Source organism: Cyprinus carpio, chromosome A20 (assembly GCF_018340385.1).
Source record: "Cyprinus carpio isolate SPL01 chromosome A20, ASM1834038v1, whole genome shotgun sequence".
Taxonomy (NCBI): Eukaryota; Metazoa; Chordata; class Actinopteri; order Cypriniformes; family Cyprinidae; genus Cyprinus; species Cyprinus carpio.
This window is the reverse complement of record NC_056591.1, coordinates 18,623,443-18,644,984: the sequence shown is the minus strand read 5'-3', so window position 1 is coordinate 18,644,984 and position 21,542 is coordinate 18,623,443. Positions and strand designations below refer to the sequence as shown.

Below are 21,542 nucleotides of genomic sequence, written 5' to 3'. Positions count from 1 at the left end.
TGCTAGTTCTTTCTTTACTTGTGGGGTGTCAGTTTTCAAAACCCATTCTGACTATGTGAGGAAGAGTCTGTCAAGCACTAAGATGATCTCAGTTGGATATGTTCATGCACAAACAAATGCCGGGAGCTGGAACACATGCTAAGCAGAAAAGCCACTATCATCAGGTGAAACCAAACAATTAAAGGCGCATTTCTGCAGCACCAAACTGATTTGCAAAAATAATGACTGAATAGTTTTTAAACATATACTGATCGACATCTTTTATTGTTAGGACAAACTGGTAATCCCGCCCCCAAACTCACATCATTGGCAGAGGACCGCCCCACGTATTCTAACTGGCTAACATGCGCGGGCCGCGGTTTTGTTTACAAAGCCTAAAGTTGTCATTTTTAATTTTTTTCAATAATAATTGCAAGTATTTTATGCGTGGTATTCCTCAAAAATACGGAGTGTAAGCTCTAGGGGGCAGCATTGTTCTAAAAAACGTCAAACAGCCCCTATAGAATATCGTTCTTTCAGTATTGTACTACATTTAATCACCAATTGATTTTTGAGAACTCGTGTGATTGCTCTAGTAATTTTTAAGACAGTTCTATATATCAAGGATGTGTGCTAAACAACCAATTGTAGCACAAGTCAGTGTGCAAGGTTAAAATATAAAGTGCTTTTCTCTCAGTAAAAACCAAACAGGACAAGAAAACCCCATACTCCACTACAACCCACTGCTCTCATTTGTAACTGATTCACGTGCTCAGTTCAAGTTTCACTGCTTTTATTATTATTAGTATTTATTTATTTATTTTTTACAATGCTTCAAGGTTAATCGTAGCTGTTTTGATTCTGAAATGAACAATCAGTTCTCATCAGCAACATTTGTCCTAACGACTTGATCGAGGTGTTTTTATATTCAGGAACAGCACCATGGAAATGTCAATGATAAAAACCAATGCTATACAAAATATTTCTCTTCTTTGATTAAACACAGATTTATCTAGTTCGGGCTGTGGTGCATGATAGACGTTGACAGTTACTGATGGCTGATGAGCAGTTGAGTTGAGGTAAGTGAAAAGACCAAGGCCTCTACTATAAGCCCAACTAAACTTCATTCCGTCTTCAGATTCTGTTGGAGAGGTTGCTGGTGAGACCTGAACGCCCTGAGCGACCCGTCAAGCTCAGGTACTGCCTCAGTAGCTGACTCACACGCTTCTGGTTGTTCCACTTGCGGGCAGATTTCCTTATCCCTATGAAGCCACCGTAGCGTTTCTGCAAAGGCCTTCCGGAGCTCACCAACTTCCGGAAACCGTGACGACCTTTCATAAAGCCTCCAAATCGCTTGGATATGCTTACGGCTGCTTCACCGCTCTTCTCTTCTCCTATGTCATCCTGGCCCTCCTCTGTCCTCGGGTCAAGGTCTGGGTCATATGAAATTTCGAGTTTCTCCTCCTCCTCTGAAGGCTGCTGGCTGCGGAGTGCTTGCGCGGCATGTCGAAACCGCTCCAAAGCTTCAATATACTCAACACCATTGTCATTTTCTATGCTCACTGTGGCCAGAGGCTCCGCTTCATCACCATCAGAGCGCTTTGATGTTTCCTCCTCCTGTAACAGCGGTGAAAGGTGTTTCAGACCCACTGCTTGGTAACACAAATCCCAGGTCAATGCAGGAGTTGCCCGTGATTCACATTCCAGGATACATACCTGCAAAACAGCATGACAAAATATTTATAATATAAAAAATCACAAAAAAAAAAATACAAAAATATATAAAAAACTACAAAAAACACTCACAAAAAAAACAACAACAACATTTATATTCCTCTCTCTCTCTCTCACACACACACTCTCTATATATCTCTCTCTATATATATATATATATATATATATATAAATCAATAATACAGTAAAAAGAGTAATATTGTGAAATATTATTACAATTTCAAATAACTGTTTTTCTTTTTAATATATTTTAAAATGTAATTTATTCCTGTGATGGCAAAGCTGAATTTTTAGCAGCCATTACTCCAGTCTTCAGTGTCTGATGATCCATGCTAATATTCTGATTTGGTGCTTAAGAAACATTTCTTATCATTATCAATGTTGAAAACAGTTGTGCTGCTTAATATTTTTGTGGAAAACAATTTTTTCAGGATTATTTGATAAAGTTCAAATGACAGAACAGAATTTATTTGAAAAGGAAATCTTTTGTAAAATTATATCATATGTCTTTATTCCTGTTTTGGTATGTTTTATTTATGTTTTAATTAGTTTTCTTGTTTAATCTTTTCTTTATAAAAATGGATAGAAGAAAATTTCCCATTCAAAAAGAGGATAATTTTTTTCCTTTGTTGGAGATTTATCATTTATTAATGATTTGAATTTGCCCTTACTAAGTATAAAAAATTCCTTGCGGCACAATGCTGCGTGCAAACGGTCTTACCAGTGCAATGAGATGTGAAATGATATGTGGCATTGGTGCAAGAAATGATATGATAATTGAGTGACTAGAATAGGATAAAAATCCGCATTTTCTATGTGATCAGTAATGCTCAGCTGTAGACAAATTCAGGTTCTTTTCACAAAATGTTCATGTGATGCCCTTTTTAAGGACGGTTATGTAGCAAGTGAGCCATACATTTTTTTTATTATCTCCCATTTATAGGAATAAAATAAAAAATGGTGTAGCGGCTTAAAACAGTGAAGCGAGACTAGAAGATGAATGCATGAAAAGTAATAGGCCACTGTGAATTAAATGTTGATGGAAAATGAAAAACATTCAGACAGAAGATATATGGGGACAGTTATGAAATACAGATTTACATGTGTTTCGGAACAAAAAAAAAAAAAAAAAAAAAAAAAAACACACACACACACTTTTAAAAATAAAGGTTCCTTTACCATTAAGAACTTTAAACATCCATGGAACCTATCCATTACACAAAAAGTTCTTTATAGTGGAAAAAAGTTTCTTTAGATTTTTTTTTTCTTTATAGATTTTTAGATGTTCTTCACACTAAGGGATCGTATGTGAGTGTGAATACACTCTTCATAAGTCTATGTATTAATCTGTTGATGAAATTTTAAAGTCTGGCACCGTTGTGGTGTCATAGAGCAAAAGCATGCCCACAGGGACCCATCTGGCTGTGGCAAGAGCGCCTCCACCAAGTGTCAATCACTCCTACCCACAACATCAGCAGCTGACGGCACCACAGCAGCCAATTATGGGCAGACATTACCCCAATCACCCCAGTCACAGCTGTTTGGTCTGAACAGTCATTAGCAACTTGATTATACCCACTATCGTGACAGAGACCAACTTTTAACAAAGTTAATTTGTATCACAGTTTTCTCATCCACTCCTGCTGTAAGATATCTTACAGACATCTTGGATTTATTAAAAATACTGTACCAAATTCATATGAGCTTGCGGAGCATTTCGATTCAAAGCCATGAGAATTAATATGGAGTTTGTACTTTTATATTAGTTAGACGTGGCACTTACCAATGTATTAAAAGCTTGGTTTTTAGGTAGGATGAGTCCACAGGTTAAACAGTCCCCTTGGCAGTCGCTGTGACCTGGGGTGCACAAGCATAAGAGCAGCAGGGTCCAAAATAGGGTCTTCATGACTTCTTCACACTCCAAACAACTGAAGCAGGAACTTAAAGTAACCAATGGGATATCTAACGAAGGAAAGAGAAGAGTAGAAAGGTTAAGATGTTTCACTTGTAATCATTCTTCAGTTTACAGTTTATTACATTAACATTTTGCTGTATATCAGGGGGAGAATAACTAAATGTTTTGTTACAGATGCTCTAAGAAGTTTATAGTGGTTAGTTTCATAAAGTAACATAGCAAATTTTAAGTGGTTCCAAGATATATTCAGAAACTCCTAAAAGTCTAATGGAATATGTCATTTATCAAGTCACTTAGCTACATCAGGGATTCTAATTTGATTCAGATTTGCCCCTTGGCTTCATCTTGCTTAGTTCTTACGCTCATTTTACAGCTCCAGTACCAGGGTTTGCAGCCAGGGGAAAATACTTCAGGGACTCCGTAGAGATGATTCTTACATTTTAACATATCTCACTATATGTAAGTTTGGGGGCAGTTTTTTAAAAAAAAAATATTACTTTGATTTGAATTTCTGAAGGATAATTTCACACTGAAGACTGTAATAAGGGGCAGTTGTGGACTGATGGTTAAAGAGTTGGGCTTGTAACCCAAAGGTTGCTGGTTTGAGTCTCGGTACCAGCAGGGATTGTAGTTGGGGGAAGTGAATATCCAGTGCTCTCTCCTCAATACCACGACTGAGGTGAGACCCTTGAGCAAGGCACCAAACCCCCAACTGCTCCCCAGGCGCCGCAGCATTGGCTGCCCACTGCTACATGTTTGAATTAACATTTGGTAATGATCTGTGATCTAATGGAATAATACTCTTAATAAAAGCAATTATGAAGTATTACCAAGCAAATCTTGTACATTTTACATTTAATACATTTCACAAGGATGTTCACAGGTTTGGGTTTGCATATTTGTCAGTCTGACCTGTAGCTAATCAGCTCTTGAAACACCTTTTTCCACCCTTGTCAATCAGCTAAACAAATTCCTGCTAATCCCAGATATTGGGACTGATAATCAGGCATTTTAAAGATAAACCCAAAAATGGGTCCAGTTTTCCTTAAAGCCAAACATATATCCCTGATAAGGTCACCTCATGACAATCACAATGAAGACAGGGCCCTCAAAGTGAATCAAACATATTTGAAACATTCACACATGAAATATAACGCAATGATGTGGATCACCACCAATACTGTCACCACTGAAACATGTCAAAATTTGCAGGCCACCATCTGTTTTTTTTTTCCCTCACACATCATAAAGTTCATTAAGGAAACTCATCATAGGCCCTAATTGATGTCTGAATTAGCATGTGTGGCATAATGAGAAGGAAATGAGTGCGGGAGAGAAAGAGCGGGAATGCAGTTCCCATCAAACTCTGACTCACGCACTGCGCCAGCACACATTAGTCACGACCGCATTAGGAGAGAAGCGCACACATGTACTACGCTCATCTCTAAAAGCTTTTTTTGATGAAAGCCAAAAAAATCTTTCGGTGAACTCCAGAGCAGTGATGAAAAGTTGACAATAAAAGCATCTTGAGATGTCTCTGCACAGTGAGCAAAGAGCATGTATAATTATAGCCCCTCATGTGGACATGGGTATCCAGAGCACTCTAAGGGAAGGACTACCAAAAGGCTCGACACAAAAAAAGTTTTCCAACCAATTAAATCCCTTGCATCATTAATACAGTTCAATTTGCTGAGTGATTTGATGGTACTTTTTTATGATCATCCCCTCCTACAATCTCTTATTTGTTGGAGATAATGGAAAACATGAAAACAGCTGGAGGGAAAGTGTAAAAGCATCAACCTCAGCAACCGTCATCTGCAATATTAATACTGTGTCTGTATTATTTAGCAGAGAGACAGATGTGTCCTGTTTGACTTATAAGGTACTTGTTGCCCTAATTTCATAGAAGGCGTAAGGATATATGTCCTTCAAAACTTATTAAATGATATATGATACATGTTGTTCCAAACCCTATGACTTTCTGTCTTGGGTGTTTTTTGTCCAAACAATGAAAGTTAGCGGGATCCAGTGTTGTTTTGGTGACTTTCGTTCTATGGACAAAAAAATTGGGACAACATGAGGGTGAGTAAATGATGATAAAATTTTCATGTTGAAGCAGTGTTGAAGCTACTCTTTACCCGTAGTTCTACAAATAAACTACTAATTTTTAGTTGAATATCAAGCTGCAATGTGAATGTCTGTGAGTCCTAGTGTAATGCTCACAGAGGAGATGATCTGTCCGCAGTCTTTGACTAATCTAAGGGAATGCGACTAATCTGATTTGACCGGTCTGCTCGCCCTCTCCTACAGCCACCTGATCGTATCACCTCCACAGTAAACACCAAACCCCATTCTCATTCTGTTCCCGCGCTGTGGCTGAAACACAAATGCTTGAACTGAGTCACCACCAGATTCTGGAAAATCATGTCTGCTTTTCTTCTGCTTTCTGTTTTGTGCTTTTCCCATTATCATTTTTGTTGGTCAACTGTGTCATGACATGTCAAGAATGAGCATATAACAATTACTTTTGTTTGTTTGTTCCACAGCAGATGGAAAGAGGAACATGACCTCTTTCTCATCCACATTCATATCATCTGCTGAATGTGAAGGCACTTCATCTCGGATTTATTACTCAGTAAATGATAGCTCACCTGTTTGCTATATCTAGCAATTTTTTTTGGCCCTTCGTAATAGCATTGTATCAAAATAATCTAGGCTCTGTTCATTGTCATAATCATTTCCATTGAGGAATGGGGGATTCGCATGGTTACTTTAATTGAGAGCACAATGATTGCCAGAGGGCTCAGAGTCTGCAGTCCCGTTGCAGATGATCATGGTCCCCTCCACACACACTGCCTCTTCACTGGCAGAACAGCAGCAATCATTGCATTATCCTCCCCGTGGCCATGACAATGAACAGAGAATTTACCATAAAAAGATGGAGGGAGGGAGTGAAAAGTTTCTTTCTTTCTTTATTTTTGAAGGACTATCGGCATGATATTTCGATTGCGAGGACAAAATGCAATAAATGCCACTGTCACCATCATTTAAATCAAAAGCAGTGGTGAAAGTAAATAGCCAGATGCATATATTAGACGGTTTGTCTCATGGAAAATCACAATTTCTTCACAGGGTTTGCAATTTCCAAATCAAAATGTCACAGGCTTCAGAAAAGTTGTATTTGAATAATGATGCTCGCAATGAGCTACAGAGGTGTAGTATGAAGTTTCTATGCATGGCATATAATCCACAGTATAAGAATGTAGGAACTAAGCAGTATTCAGGAAAACTATAATATGATAGAGATACTATGACACTGTATATATAGTCCAAGTTCAGGAGCAGCTGAGATCATGAGGATGGAATAAAATACAATCAAGTGTCACAATTATGCATAATTACATACAGTCTGAAAAGTGAACACATGGCAGCTTTGACCTTATACTGGTTCTATCCGAGTGATTCTCGATTCTGTACAATTGTTTTTTTTTTTTTTTCATTGCAATTAATATTGAATATGTTGCTCAAGCTTAAATCTTGTCAGCTTCTGGAAATCCATTGAGAGCATTAATTGATTTAATAGATTTTCTCTTGCCCGTGTAAAAGAACACAACTCTGATAGATGTACATAATTAAGCTTGCAACACTTCTGCTCTAATGGATTTTGAGGTAAAAAATCAATTTACACGACTCAGGTAATTAATTTGAGGAAAACTATCTCTCTAATGCAGTGCAAAGTTTTTAAATAATTACACTAAACTGGACAAGCAGCTTTCATTTTTTAATTCATAGAGGATTGTTGCATGAATTTAATATGGCATGCATAATATGTGTAATTTGGAAGATTTAGTTAGATGTGGTATATGTCTTGACTTTGCCTTAGTCGAAAGATGCAAGCAAAATCAAAGACCTATTTAAATTTTTCATAAATTGATTTAAAATATATGTGTAAATTTTCATGTATGAATGCATCAAGACATTTTGCAGGAGATTTGATTCCTCCTTGCAGAGTATGAAGTGCTTCATACAGAATATGTAAATAATGAAATTCAATAAAGTTAAATATAAAATTATATATATATAATACACACACACACACACACACACACACACACACACACATATATATATATATATATATATGTGTGTGTGTGTGTGTGTGTGTGTGTGTGTGTGTGTGTGTGTGTGTAATTATTATTCTCCTTAATTTGGGGAAAAATGAAAAAATCTGAAATTCAGCTTTAGCTTGATATATATATTAATTTACATAATTTAAATATGATTTGATCATTCTTTTTTATATTGTTATATATATGATATATTATGTAACACAAAATATACTTAATAAACCATAATTAACAATAAATACAATTTAATTAAATAAAATCAATATACTGATAGGTTAATATATTATAAGTTAATATTTGTGCCTTGCCTTTATGAAAAAAAATACTTGGATTATGGGTAAATGATTAAACCATCCAACATATAAATATATAGTATATTATACACTGTCTTTTTATTATTGATCATGTTATTTACTAATGTAAAATAATTGTTGTCTTATATAGAAGCAGGAAACACTCATAAATGATAAGTGCACTTGTTGCTATTCTGTGCAGGCTGTAATAACATGAAATTTTGGAATGAACATTTTGCGCAAAATGCTCTGCTAGTTGATTAAAGGGTCTCAGTGGACACATTGTGTTACATTTAGTTTAATTACAGCTGCAAAAAATATTAGTAGTAAATGAAGAGACAAAATAGCTGTTTCCCTCATCAGTGACTTCAAATCAAATCAAAAGCTTTGAATGAAATACATTTATTACTGTTGTGTAGAGTATTACATGCAGAGAGAGAGTCTGTTACACTACACCTCCAAAACAAACATAATCCAGAAAAAAATCATTTCTATTCTTACACAGAAACAATTCATTTGAAAAAGTAGCTTAACAAGAAAATATTAATAATAATAATAATAATAATAATAATAAAGACAGATGTTTGCAAACAAAAAAAAAACATAAAACTTTAGAAGCAAAAAATGAATGATGATTAATGTGGAAAAGCTATGAGTAATGGAAAAAAGATTATTTGTAGAGCAGCACTAATCATTAGAACGTCATCCAGGGACCTCGTCACATTAATATTAGCCTAATCGCACTGCTATGAGAAAAACAATGACTGTGATGGCAACTGCAGTCATTTTTGCTTAAACAAATATTAGTATTAATAGATGAGCAAAAAAGTGAGTAATCACAAAATACTTGTCACGCCAGGTAAAAAAAAAAAAAAAAAAAAAAAAAAAAACCTACAACAACAAACAAATGACCCAATAAATCAATTATAATCTGCATTCTTTCACAGTGGAATTAGAATTAATACAAAAATAGAAAAGAGGTATCACCATGACACCTTGTTTTACCTGCCGTCTGCGATAATGGGTTGTTCTCAGTCTCTCTCTCACTTTCAGTCTTGAGGTGTGTGGTTTATGTCCAATCTTCAGCTTCTAGGTTTGTTCAACTGCTTGCCTGCTCCCTTTCTCTCCCCTCTTATAACGGCACACCCCTTCCTCTGGTTCAGCCCCCCCAGTGTCCGTGGATGGGGCTACACCAAGGCATGGTATTACGCACAACCTGGACAGCCATAAAACCCTTAGTCAAGGCTGACGTACAAGACACTACCAACGTCACCTCTTTCCACACCCCAGAAGATATGACCTGGACTAAAAATACACATCATTCAATTTGTAATGGACTAAAAATTCATTGGTTTTATCCAATGGCATATTGACTGTATATGTCCAAAACATGGTTCCCATCAATTAACCGATGATCAGAAAGATAACATGCCTTTAACAAGCTAAGCACTGACTTGGGAGTGCAAATTGCAAATTAAGCCCGAAATGCAATTTACAGTTGAGCGGTGCATACAGGAGAAAAACAAAATCTCCCAGAGGCAACAAGAAGTCTCAGTGGACGTAGGACCTCACATTCACTGCAAAGGAAAGACAGGATTGTGCCAACAAGAATATGAAGTGAACACTTACTTGTAATTTAGGAAACTAATGCTGAAAAGAGTTCAATAGTGAATCATAACTATACAAATAACTTGCTTTCATGCAGTATTTAAATGAAATATGCTTGTTTTTAGGTCAAACTGAGGTCATATTTCAGCCTTAAAACACACTCAGTTGGTTCCTTCTCAGTATGAGTTGCAATTTGAATTGGAATTGAATAGAATTGCAACACCCCACATGAAGCTGAATTGTAAGTATGAATGAAATAAAAAGTTAATTACGAAATTTATTTCATTTATTAAATATGATGAAATATATATGACTAATTTCAGTAGATGACATTTAAAATTTCTATCTTATTTTACTTGCTTACATTCAAATTCGAATTGGAATTTAAATCAATTTGCTACTTTCAGGTTCGAGGTAGAACAGGACCAAACTAGCATAACTCACATATATATATTTTTCACAAGCTTGGACCTGATCTTAGCAGAGATGCTGGAGTCTTATACAATAAGAATATATAAGTATGCAAGCAATCAAAAAACAAACAAAAAAACGCCAAAGCAGAGGAAAATTGAAATACTGTAACATTGTGTTCTAGCTGATAATTACATTGAATGGGCATACATAATTATAAGTGGTTCAGAATTAGGAAAAGCCTGTTGAAAAATAAACTCATTTGGGTACGACCAGTAGCTAATATAGGTCTGAATAAGAGCACCCATTAAGTTACAATAGCTTGCTTTGATCTCCCTAACCATGTCATTTCAGAGGCTGTTAAATAACATGGATTAGATGCAAAAATAAACACAAATCCTGATTTGTAATTAATCTCTAAATGCACATAGTGATTAAAAAAAGCATGTGTCATGGATTTGTGCCACTGAGGAAATTAACCAATAAGCATCTCAATCATTAATGTGATGCATCCAATATTCAGTCTTTGATAACTAACAAAATAACCCATCACCTGAGTCCCTTTCCAATGCATTTGCATACTGTTCCATGCAGTAAGTCTGGAATTAGATATTATACACAAACAAACAGAAATGCACCACGCCGCTACAAAGGAACTCATCAGATTCTGTGCCACATCATATTACAGCAGTGGGTGAATCACAGAACCAGCAGCTGAATCCATTGCGGTGAGATACCACCTCAGAGTAAAATTGAAGTCAGTTCTACGCAAGATATGCAATTATACGAGTGGGCTTATTCACCTCGGTGATGCAGAATGATTGGGGGCCTCTCTGGTCAATGTTGTTTCATCCCCTTCATCATTCTAGGGCAAAGTTTTATTGTTATATGAGGCGATGAAGAGCACTGAGGCATGTCCACATCCCTGTGGGAGACACCACTATGTTTTATGGGAAGCCCTTGGCAATAATTTCCAATGACTATTAATACTAGACACTTAATTGATTTAAGCTGAATATCCCAAAGACATGACTCGATATAAAAAAGAGAAGAGAAATACAAAGCCTGTGGATGAGAGAGATCCAATGTTGGAGGATGTTGATGTCAATCAACGCGGGAAAAAATATATATATATTTTTCACATATTAAACATTTATCTGAACAACTTAAAGGGGTCATATGATACTTTTTTAAAGATCATTATTTTGTGTATTTGGTGTAACATAATATGTTGACGCTTTAATGCTCAAAAAACACATTATTTTTCAAATACTGTACATTATTGTAGGTCCTCTATGCCCCGCTTCTCTCAAACTCATCGTTTTCTACAAAGTCCCTCCTTCTGACAAGCGAAGTCTGCTCTGATTGGCCAACTGACCCAGTACATTGTGATTGGCTGAAAAATGCAAGCACTCCTCGGAAATGTAATGCCCCTTTCCATAATCGCGAGCTTCATCTTTCAAAATAAATGTAAAGACAGTTAATAATGTCCTTAGTTTTACCATCAGTTCAAGCCCGAAAGGGGAACAGAGTCGCGTGACAGACACAATAGTGAAGCTCGTATGTGTTTGCAGTACACAAGCCACGGACAGTTTAGACAGCTGACTCCACTGTGTGACCCTGTCTTTCTCTCTCTCTCACACACACACAAACACGCACACATATGACGCGCAAAACTCCGCATTTGAAGAGTAAATAGCAAATACTTTAATAACAAAACATAACTACAGTAGCTGATTCAGAAGCACCAAATTGTCGTAGCAAAGTCTAAATTACCTCCTCTGCTAGGTTCACAAAATTTTCGTCCATAAAATGCGTTGCTGTTCTGTTGTAAGTAATCTTAAAGCTACTTAATGCATCTACTTTCAGAAGGCCAAATAAAGTGCTTTTGCTTTCGCCTAGATACACACAGCATCTCCCTGACATGACTGCTTCAACGCTAACTGCGGTTACTGAAACCACGCCTTCCTTTTTCGCGTGGACATTTGGGTGGCATTACGCAAATATTTCCACATAGTGACGTAGACATGTGGGGGCATGTTTGAATGAGCTGTTTCAGGGGGGCGTGGCAGAGTCTTAACTTTGATAAAGATTATTTCTTTGGATTTGAGACTTTAGTCTTTGCAACTTTACAGATCTTCTTTATGCACCAAGAGCTTGTAACACTCCAAAGAGAAAGGACATCATATGACCCCTTTAAGACAAAATGAACTAGTTCTGAAAGGACTAGGAAACTTAGCACACAAAAACTGAGTTGGAATTTATCTCATGACACTGAATGAGAAATTCTTTGGTTACTGGTAAGGCATAGGGGCTGCTATAGTTAGCAGAGAAATAAAATAAGAAGAAAATAATTGGTTGAATATTTTATGTAATGTGAGAACGTGGGAGTGACAGCCTGGTCAGACAGTCAGGGGATGTTCTTGGGTTATCACGGAGGTTTACTTATCGGTGTCTGACATTTAGGTATCTTTAGGCAGGCATTAAAGGACCACCTTGTGTCAATGGTTTTATCACATTTTAAAAGTTGGAATAGACTTAGATTCTTATGGGGGATTTTAATGCTTTTAACCTAAAACTGCTACAATATAACAGTTTAATCCCGCTTTTAAAGTTGGATTATCCTTTATTCTAACACGGTATATACGGGAGACCAGGGTCTAGTTGTTAAAAACAGCTTCAAAGCTTCTACCTTTTGTCACAATATACCCAGTGTGGGGTAAGTTGTCACAATGGAACCTGCATATTACAGAGTTTTTAGGTAAATCTAAAAAGCAACAATGTAAAAGGAAATGTAGTGAAATGTCAAGTAATCGTTTTGACTAACAAATTGTATAAATGTACAACATTTAAAAACATAGATGACAACTTGCCCCAACGCGATTTTTAAGTAAACTATTCTGAGTACACAGTCCAACCATTTAGTTAAATCTACCTACCTTCATTACATAGCTGTCTTGTCTGAAAGTAAGCGGTTTTTTTGTTTACATCTATTTAAAAACATTTGATTATGCTGAATCTTAAGTTTGGAAAACTGATTGATTATGCTGAATCTTAAGTTTGGAAAACTGAGTTCACCAATATATTTTTCAACTGGGTTTTAAGCACATTAGTGTAACTTAAGTTTTTATCTCATAATTCTATTAGTCGCAGTCGTGATGTAATGATTAACCTAACCAAACCAACCTAACGTTGCGTAACAAACCAAACATTATGTCGTAAACATAATGTTACATAAGTATAACTATTAATTACGTTTTTATTAAGTACGTTTTCAAAAACTAGTTACTCCTTTTAAAAACACAGGAGACTCGCTGAAAAGAGTTGGTAGCATTTCACTGGTCACTTTTGAATAGGTGTTGTGACGTTCTCGTATCTTATTGGTGACCGCGGTCATCTGCAAAGGTATTGACCAATAGAAACGCAGAACAGCACAAGACGCGCGAAGATCTGAAAAAATACGGAAGTGTTATTACGGAAATGCTGCTTGCGTTAAAGTTGTATTGTGAGTGTTTTGAGATCGTACGCTGTTGATGCGTTTATATATTAATTATACTTGGATAAAAAAAAGAAGACTTTTAAGTAACGACATTTCCCGTTTGCAGCGATTTCATGGGTAAGTTTATTAAGATTTACGTTACTGACAAAAAGCAACAGGATTGTGGAAATGCTTAATAATTTGATTGTATCTATCTGTCTGTTATTGTAAATTAAGATTCATATTTGTATAATAAGAAAAGTAATGTAATCCTGAATTATTAATAAGAATTGTAAACACTAACTGTGTTGTCCACTACTTAAACAATTATGTGTGTATGTATGTGTATGTATGTGTATGTGTGTGTATGTATATATGTGTATATATATGTATATATGTATGTATATGTATTTGTATAATGTATGTATGTATGTATGTGTATATATATATATATTATGTGTGTGTATGTGTGTGTGTGTGTGTGTGTGTGTGTGTGTGTGTAGTTACATATATGCATATATATGTATATGGTCAAATCAAATTTGTTTACTTTTTGTAATTATTGTCACACACACACACTCACTCACACACACATACATATTTATATATGGTCAAATCAAATTTGTTTACTTTTTGTAATTATTGTAACTAATTTTATTTTACTTTGCTTGTAATATCAGAAGCACTCAACACCTGAGAACAGCAGTGAATCTCGCATTTGACACAGTGAACAAAAAAGGCTGCTAGGATGGATGATATCTACACTTTGCAGCAGGAAGTGGGACGAGGCAGCTATGGAGTGGTCTTCAAGGGACGTGTAACAGAGACTGGCTGGTGGGGCGAGAGGGGCGACACAGTGGCCATTAAACGTCTACCATGTTGTAACCCAGAGAGTATAGAGCTCTACCTGCAGGAACTCTGGGCTATGAGAATCACAGCACGAAACCACCCCAATGTCATCGCTCTATACAACTGCCTCTTACAGACTGGACCTAGAACACTGCAGCCCCTGAGATCAGGGAGGCTGCCTTTGGATTTGGTGGAGAGTGCTCTCAAAGGGAGAGTGGTGGACAAAGACTCAAAAACCCAATTGAGGAATCCCTCCAGGTCAAAGAGGAGGCTGATGTCCACAGAGGAGGCTCCCAGGCGCTGCTTTGCCCTTTGGTTGGTGATGGAGTACTGTGAAGGAGGGGATTTGAGCCAGTACATCCTATCCAGGCCGCCGGATGCTGAGTGCAACTATGCAGTAGTTCAGCAACTCGGCAGTGCCATTGCATTCTTGCATGGATATGGAATAGTGCACCGTGATATAAAGCCAGATAATGTTCTTGTCTGTCTTACAAAAACAGGACCGGTCATGAAGGTACAAAAAGGATGCAATCTAAATATATATTTTTATTACAAAAGATTATTTTTTCACTGCAGTGTTACAAGCATGTACTTCTAAGAAAGTGGAGTATTCAGAGTCAAACTAAGTGCAGTTGTCATGAGCCCGATTTGCATTTTTACAAGCTTTCATGTTGCTTTTGAAATGGTCTATACTGCTTATAGAGCCACATTGTCTTTCTTCTCCCCCTTTCCGTTTTTATTTAATTTTTATTAGTCCAGAGGGATGGAAATTGGCTGTGAAATACTTGGCTGTGATAAATAACAAAGGATTACGAAAGTACTTTTGAACTTGTATTTGCATGACAGACAAAGGATTTGGTATTGGCCTACAACATTAAACACAATTCACGGTTTAGAGTGCCCAGAGCACATTTTATAAGATGGAAGGATGATAAGAAAATGCATTGGGATTATTGCTGGTGTTTTTTTTTTCTCCCCAGATCATTAATCATGTTCCCCCTTCCCACAAAAATAACTTTTTTGTATGATCACACAGTGTGCATGAACCTTTTGAGCCTATTCTGTTAATCAATACACAGACTAGAAAACAGTCACCTTACAGATAAAGTTTGAAGTGGATTGTCTTAAAATCCATTCTTCTAAAGTTTCAAATAATGAGTTTTTACGTTTCATTGCATGTAGAGACAATCAATGTAGTGTGCTTTGAAGCGACAGATCCATTGTGCTCTAAATGTCTACCAGTCAAATATTAGGCATCACACAAAGTGGATAGTAGATAAGTTGCCCTGGGCCTATCCAGAATTAGAGTTATCAATAGTTGTTAAAAGTGATTTTGTATTTTCCAAAATTTTCCAATGCAAGGATATCTGGGGCTTTAATACAGTGAAAAAAAAAAAGTTTTGTCAATAACATTAGACTAGATTTTAACAAATGTATATGGCCTGAGGCACGGAGTGCCTCATTCAGTGAAACTGTCCTATGCAGTGATTAAGAAATGATTTGAATGGATATAAATGGTTTTGTAAACATAATTATTTTACATATCTTATTTTTAAATGTTCTATTATTTAAATATTTTATTAATCAAATATTCTTCTAAATAAATTGGATTATTCTAAATCATTTTAAAGGTTATTAAATTAGTACAAATGTATAAATGAAACAATTATGATGTGAAAGATGGTTCTAGTTATAAACACGTTAACTTCCACCTCATGTCTTACAGGTAGCAGACTTTGGCCTCAGTAAGATGGTGGACAATCCTACAGATGTTGTCCCAAGTAGACTGGCTCTTTCCTCTACCTGCGGCTCAGACTTCTATATGGCTCCAGAAGTTTGGGCAGGTCGTAGTTATACAGCCCAGGCTGACATCTTCTCTCTGGGTGTGCTTTTTTGGGCCGTGCTGGAGAGAATCACTTTTCTAGAGGATGGCACCAATCAAGAACAACTGGGTTAGTTGAGGAGGGAATACTTTGGCTCATTTAGCACTACTTATTTAATGTTTTTAATATTGTAGTCTTTGTTATTTAATCAATCTAGATCCACGATGCATGTATTGTTATAATTAAAATGAAATAGGAACTTGTATAAGCATTAAATGAGGTCTGATGATGGGTCTGACGATTAATATAAAACCGTCTTGTGATTGTCATAGCTACTTACCTACCTACACAGAAATAGGAATAAAATTAGGAAGAGGGATAGAAATTCTTACATTTTTCTGAGCCTCACTTCACTAGCATTGGCAGGTAGGTGGCTATTTCGGTTACTCATCTGACTGGTTGCCTCATCCAGACCACTTTAGATCACTGTGAAAGCTTTGTTGTTGAGCGCTTGACATAGTAGCCCATTATCTTAATGCATAATAGCTGAGATAAACTAAAGTGGTCTGAGGACGCAGGTTTTAGATGGAGTGCATAAGCTATTCGGACAGTCCTCAGTAATTACTCGAACCCAGCGACTTTCTGTGCTGCTAGCAGGCGTACAAAATGGTCAAATGATGCAGCTTATTTATATAAGGGCAATTAACATCCTTCCACCCATTAACCTCCTTGTAGTTTTGTGAATAATAATGAGTTTGTGCTAGGCATGTGCTTTGAAGAAATGCATTGGATTGTTTTTATTGCTGCTTTTGAGTGTTGTTGAACTATAATGAATAGTGCAAATTCAAATGCACCATTTGGGAGATCAAAGGAAACTCCTCAGACAGAAATGAATAAAGGACCTGTTTCACAAAATGCTTGAAAATTGATTAAGCATAACATCTGTTTCCTGTTTGTTCTGTGCTGTTCTAGGTGCATATGTAATGCGAGGCCGCTGGCTCATCCCGTTAGGTGAGGCACTCTGTCAGAATCCCGACCTGCAGTTAATCATCCCTATGAGGGCAAGACGTGCTCCGCCACTGCCGCCGCCTCTAAACCCAGCTATGTGCGAGCTGCTGATGGACATGCTAGATTCTGATCCTGATGCCCGGCCCACAGCAGACCAGCTGGAGAAGAGGGTTCGGCGTACCATAGAGGTGCACTGATCTCAGGAGCTGCATTCTAACAACCAGTCTCATTTATACACTGAAAAACTTGAAGATGAAGCCAAAAAAAGTTATCAAACAGGGATACTGTTCGTCTAGTTGGAAATCAGGTTTTAAAAGTAAATAGGTTTGTTATTTGCCTTGAGTTTTTATTGAGTGTTGTGTCTGTTACCATATACTTTATGAATTGTACAATCATTTAAATACAATTAGTTTATAGGGCTGCACACTATATATATATATATATATATACATATATATATATATATATATATATATATATATATATATATATATATATATACACACACATAAAATATATATAAGTATACACACACACACAGTGGGTATGGAAAGTATTCAGACCCCCTTAAATTTTTCACTCTTTTTTTTTTTATATTGCAGCCATTTGCTAAAATCATTTAAGTTCATTTTTTTTCCTCATTAATGTACACACAGCACCCCATATTGACAGAAAAACACAGAATTGTTGACATTTTTGCAGATTTATTAAAAAAGAAAAACTGAAATATCACATGGTCCTAAGTATTCGGACCCTTTGCTGTGACACTCATATATTTAACTCAGGTACTGTCCATTTCTTCTGATCATCCTTGAGATTGTTCTATACCTTCATTTGAGTCCAGCTGGTGTTTGATTATACTGATTGGACTTGATTAGGAAAGCCACACACCTGTCTATATAAGACCTTACAGCTCACAGTGCATGTCAGAGCAAATGAGAATTATGAGGTTAAAGGAACCGCCTGAAGCGCTCAGAGACAGAACTGTGGCAAGGCACAGATCTGGCCAAGGTTACAAAAAAAATTCTTTTTAAGGTTCCTACGAGCACAGTGGCCTCCATAATCCCTAAATGGAAGACGTTTGGGATGACCAAAACCCTTCCTAGAGCTGGCCGTCCGGCCAAACTGAGCTATCGGGGGAGAAGAGCCTTGGTGAGAGAGGTAAAGAAGAACCCAAAGATCACTGTGGCTGAGCTCCAGAGATGCAGTCGGGAGATGGGAGAAAGTTGTAGAAAGTCAACCATCACTGCAGCCCTCCACCAGTCGGGGCTTTATGGCAGAGTGGCCCGACGGAAGCCTCTCCTCAGTGCAAGACACATGAAAGCCTGCATGGAGTTTGCTAAAAACACAGAAAAATAAGATTCTCCGGTCTGATGAGACCAAGATAGAACTTTTTGGCCTTAATTCTAAGCTAAGTGGTATGTGTGGAGAAAACCAGGCACTGCTCATCACCTGTCCAATACAGTCCCAACAGTGAAGCATGGTGGTGGCAGTATCATGCTGTGGGGGTGTCTTTCAGCTGCAGGGACAGGACGACTGGTTGCAATCGAGGGAAAGATGAATGCGGCCAAGTACAGGGATATCCTGGACGAAAACCTTCTCCAGAGTGCTCAGGACCTCAGACTGGTCTGAAGGTTCACCTTCCAACAAGACAATGACCCTAAGCACACAGCTAAAATAACACAGGAGTGGCTTCACAACAACTCAGTGACTGTTCTTGAATTACCCAGCTAGAGCCCTGACTTAAACCCAATTGAGCATCTCTGGAGAGACCTGAAAATGGCTGTCTACCAACGTTTACCATCCAACCTGACAGAACTGGACAGGATCTGCAAGGAGGAATGGCAAAGGATCCCCAAATCCAGGTGTGAAAAACTTGTTGCATCTTTCCCAAAAAGACTCATGGCTGTATTAGATCAAAAGGGTGCTTCTACTAAATACTGAGCAAAGGGTCTGAATACTTAGGACCATGTGATATTTCAGTTTTTTATTTTTTAATACTGTTTTTATTTAATAATACAAAAATAACATTCTGTTTGTGTTTTTCTGTCAATATGGGGTGCTGTGTGTACATTGAGGGGGAAAAAAAAGAACTTAAATGATTTTAGCAAATGGCTGCAATATAACAAAGAGTGAAAAATTTAAGGGGGTCTGAATACTTTCCGTACCCACGGTGTATATATATTGCAAATGAACAAATCGCTATATATATATCACAATGCAATAACAGAATGACTTTAATTTTAATACTTCTAAAAATGGTCAATAATGTAACTTTATATTTACCAAGTTTAGCAAAGAGTTGGTGGTATTTAAATAGTTATTTTGTTTTTTGTTTACATTGATGTTAAAATGTTTTCATATATTTAAACAATATAAATCAAACACTTAAAAACACATCCATAAATCCACCCCACACACAAAAATCATTATCGTATTGCATTCTTTTAATTTTTAAAAATGTATTTTTTAATTGATTTTACACACCTAAAGCATTATCGTATTGCATTCTTCAGTATCATGCAGTATAACAGTTTTTGCTTGATTTTTTTGTTTTCAATGATTTACATGTAATTGAATGTATTTATTGAGAAGTCAACTACAGAACAATATAAAACAAGTGAAGAAATTCAGTATTGTGTGGAAAAACATTTATTTTCTCAGTCAAAACTTCCTTTATCTGTAGAATTTGCGTCACAGCCTTCATGCTTATAAGGATATCCAATCCTAATCAGTTATAGTTGTGTTGTCAGAAGCAAGACACAAGAAAGTGAGCATTCAGAACGGTCACACCACAATCATCGCCACCTTGAAGCGACAGTGTAATTATAGAAAGTCAAAATGACTGAAACCTTTGAAGTTTGTTCAACATCTAGATTGGAGGTGAAATAATTTTGGTTCCCCTAATGTGTATCTGTGAAAAATGGCACATGTATCAATCATTCAGGATCGCCTGTTTTCTGCCAACAGGACTGTCATGATTTCTGCAGCTTTAGCGGCCAGTCTTGTAGATGTTTTTTTTTTTACTTTACAGGATGCTTCAAATGCTTTTCTGGTTGAGGAAAGTGCTCCATCTTCCACAGGAAATTAAAATCCCTCTTTGTGATGGATACAAACGATATTTGGCTAGATTTGAAGTATTTGTGTTCAATAATTTTTAGGTCTAGATAATGAAAAACCTTCTTTAAGAGTAAATCAGCTTATTTTTTTGAACTCATCTCCGTGATCAAGACAAAGAGCAGTTAACTGCAGTGTTGAGTTGAAGGCCAATAATAATGCCAAAGTTGAATATTAATGACTTTCAAGAGTGTTAAAGGGTTTCGAAACCTTACAGCCTCACCGGCAATAACATAAAGCGTTTGAGAATCCTTCTAAGTGGATCTCATCTGTGACATTTCCATCTCTATAGATGCTTTGCCCTTTTCCACACGCTTCGCTGGTTTGCAAATGAAATGGCTCATCATGACCTCAGTGGTGAAATATGCACATTATCTAAACAGCACTCGTTCATTCTCTGAGGTCATCATCTTGGCTACATCAGTATTAATTTTGCATTGGTAAGACTTTAGTTAAGAGGAATAATGACTGTTATGAGCCATTGTAATTGGCTAAATCATTTATGGGATTGTCTAGTTAAAACTTCCTGAGATTTAGTGAAAGCTGCTGATTGGTGTGTAGGATGAAAATGACACAGTGCACACTGTTCATCATTTTAACCATGAGATTATCAAGCCATTAAGGGTCTGTGCTGGGAAATTACGAGATCAACAATTGTTAAATCCTCACTTTATTGTGGCGTCGTGGCGAAACAACATTGTGCACTTTATTGGAAGCCATTTCTCGGATGACAAACCTCTTACAAGTGTGATCTGACTGAGCTTAGCTTTTAAGGGTGGTCGGTCATCATTCGCCTGACACCTTGACTCACAGACAGAGATAGCGATATAATCTGGTATTGCGATGTCAAATGAAGCAGTAAAAACCCATCAGCAGACATATCATGAGGTCTCCTGCGGAGGAGAGCTCTCGCCGCGGCAGACGACATTTCTCAGAAATTGGTAGTGTGGTGACAGACACTGAAACGCAGCAGAGTAGTTCCAGTGAACTTTTCATTCTGTCAAAAATAGAAGCAATTGAATTTCAATCATTTTGGCGACAGTTTTTCATATCTGAGCTGGACAGGAGACTGCCGCTGATGATTTCTTACCCATTAATTCCTTTGAATGTTCAGTGATGGCTGTATTATGTCTATTCAACTCCATCCAAATCTCTTGCCTTCTTGCCAACATATGATTTATGACAATGTACAATCATGTG

General features: G+C 36.9%; 2 protein-coding genes across 2 annotated transcripts; one reads left to right on the top strand and one right to left on the bottom strand.

Annotated features, from left to right (window-relative positions):
* Positions 1 to 3: 3 nt before the first annotated feature.
* On the bottom strand, positions 4 to 9,622 carry LOC109104585 (prepronociceptin-like). The gene is made up of 3 exons (XM_042777963.1): positions 9,054 to 9,622; positions 3,497 to 3,675; positions 4 to 1,695 (listed from the first exon to the last, which is right to left on the bottom strand). The coding sequence occupies exons 2-3, from the start codon at positions 3,617 to 3,619 to the stop codon at positions 1,114 to 1,116; spliced, it is 705 nt and encodes a 234-aa protein (XP_042633897.1). The 5' UTR covers positions 3,620 to 3,675; positions 9,054 to 9,622; the 3' UTR covers positions 4 to 1,113.
* Positions 9,623 to 13,518: 3,896 nt separating this feature from the next.
* si:ch211-63o20.7 (Serine/threonine-protein kinase pdik1l-B-like) lies at positions 13,519 to 17,562 on the top strand. The gene is made up of 4 exons (XM_042777958.1): positions 13,519 to 13,683; positions 14,226 to 14,908; positions 16,121 to 16,346; positions 17,190 to 17,562. The coding sequence occupies exons 2-4, from the start codon at positions 14,294 to 14,296 to the stop codon at positions 17,420 to 17,422; spliced, it is 1,074 nt and encodes a 357-aa protein (XP_042633892.1). The 5' UTR covers positions 13,519 to 13,683; positions 14,226 to 14,293; the 3' UTR covers positions 17,423 to 17,562.
* The last annotated feature ends 3,980 nt before the right edge of the window (positions 17,563 to 21,542 follow it).

What these genes read in the sequence shown, in the direction of transcription:
- LOC109104585 (XM_042777963.1), bottom strand. Translation starts at nt 3,619, where the DNA reads ATGAAGACCCTATTTTGGACCCTGCTGCTCTTATGCTTGTGCACCCCA. An exon ending in ACCAAGCTTTTAATACATTG is followed by an intron (nt 1,696 to 3,496) that starts GTAAGTGCCACG and finishes GCTGTTTTGCAG; the next exon opens with GTATGTATCCTGGAATGTGA.
- si:ch211-63o20.7 (XM_042777958.1), top strand. Translation starts at nt 14,294, where the DNA reads ATGGATGATATCTACACTTTGCAGCAGGAAGTGGGACGAGGCAGCTAT. An exon ending in AAACAGGACCGGTCATGAAG is followed by an intron (nt 14,909 to 16,120) that starts GTACAAAAAGGA and finishes CATGTCTTACAG; the next exon opens with GTAGCAGACTTTGGCCTCAG. An exon ending in CACCAATCAAGAACAACTGG is followed by an intron (nt 16,347 to 17,189) that starts GTTAGTTGAGGA and finishes GTGCTGTTCTAG; the next exon opens with GTGCATATGTAATGCGAGGC.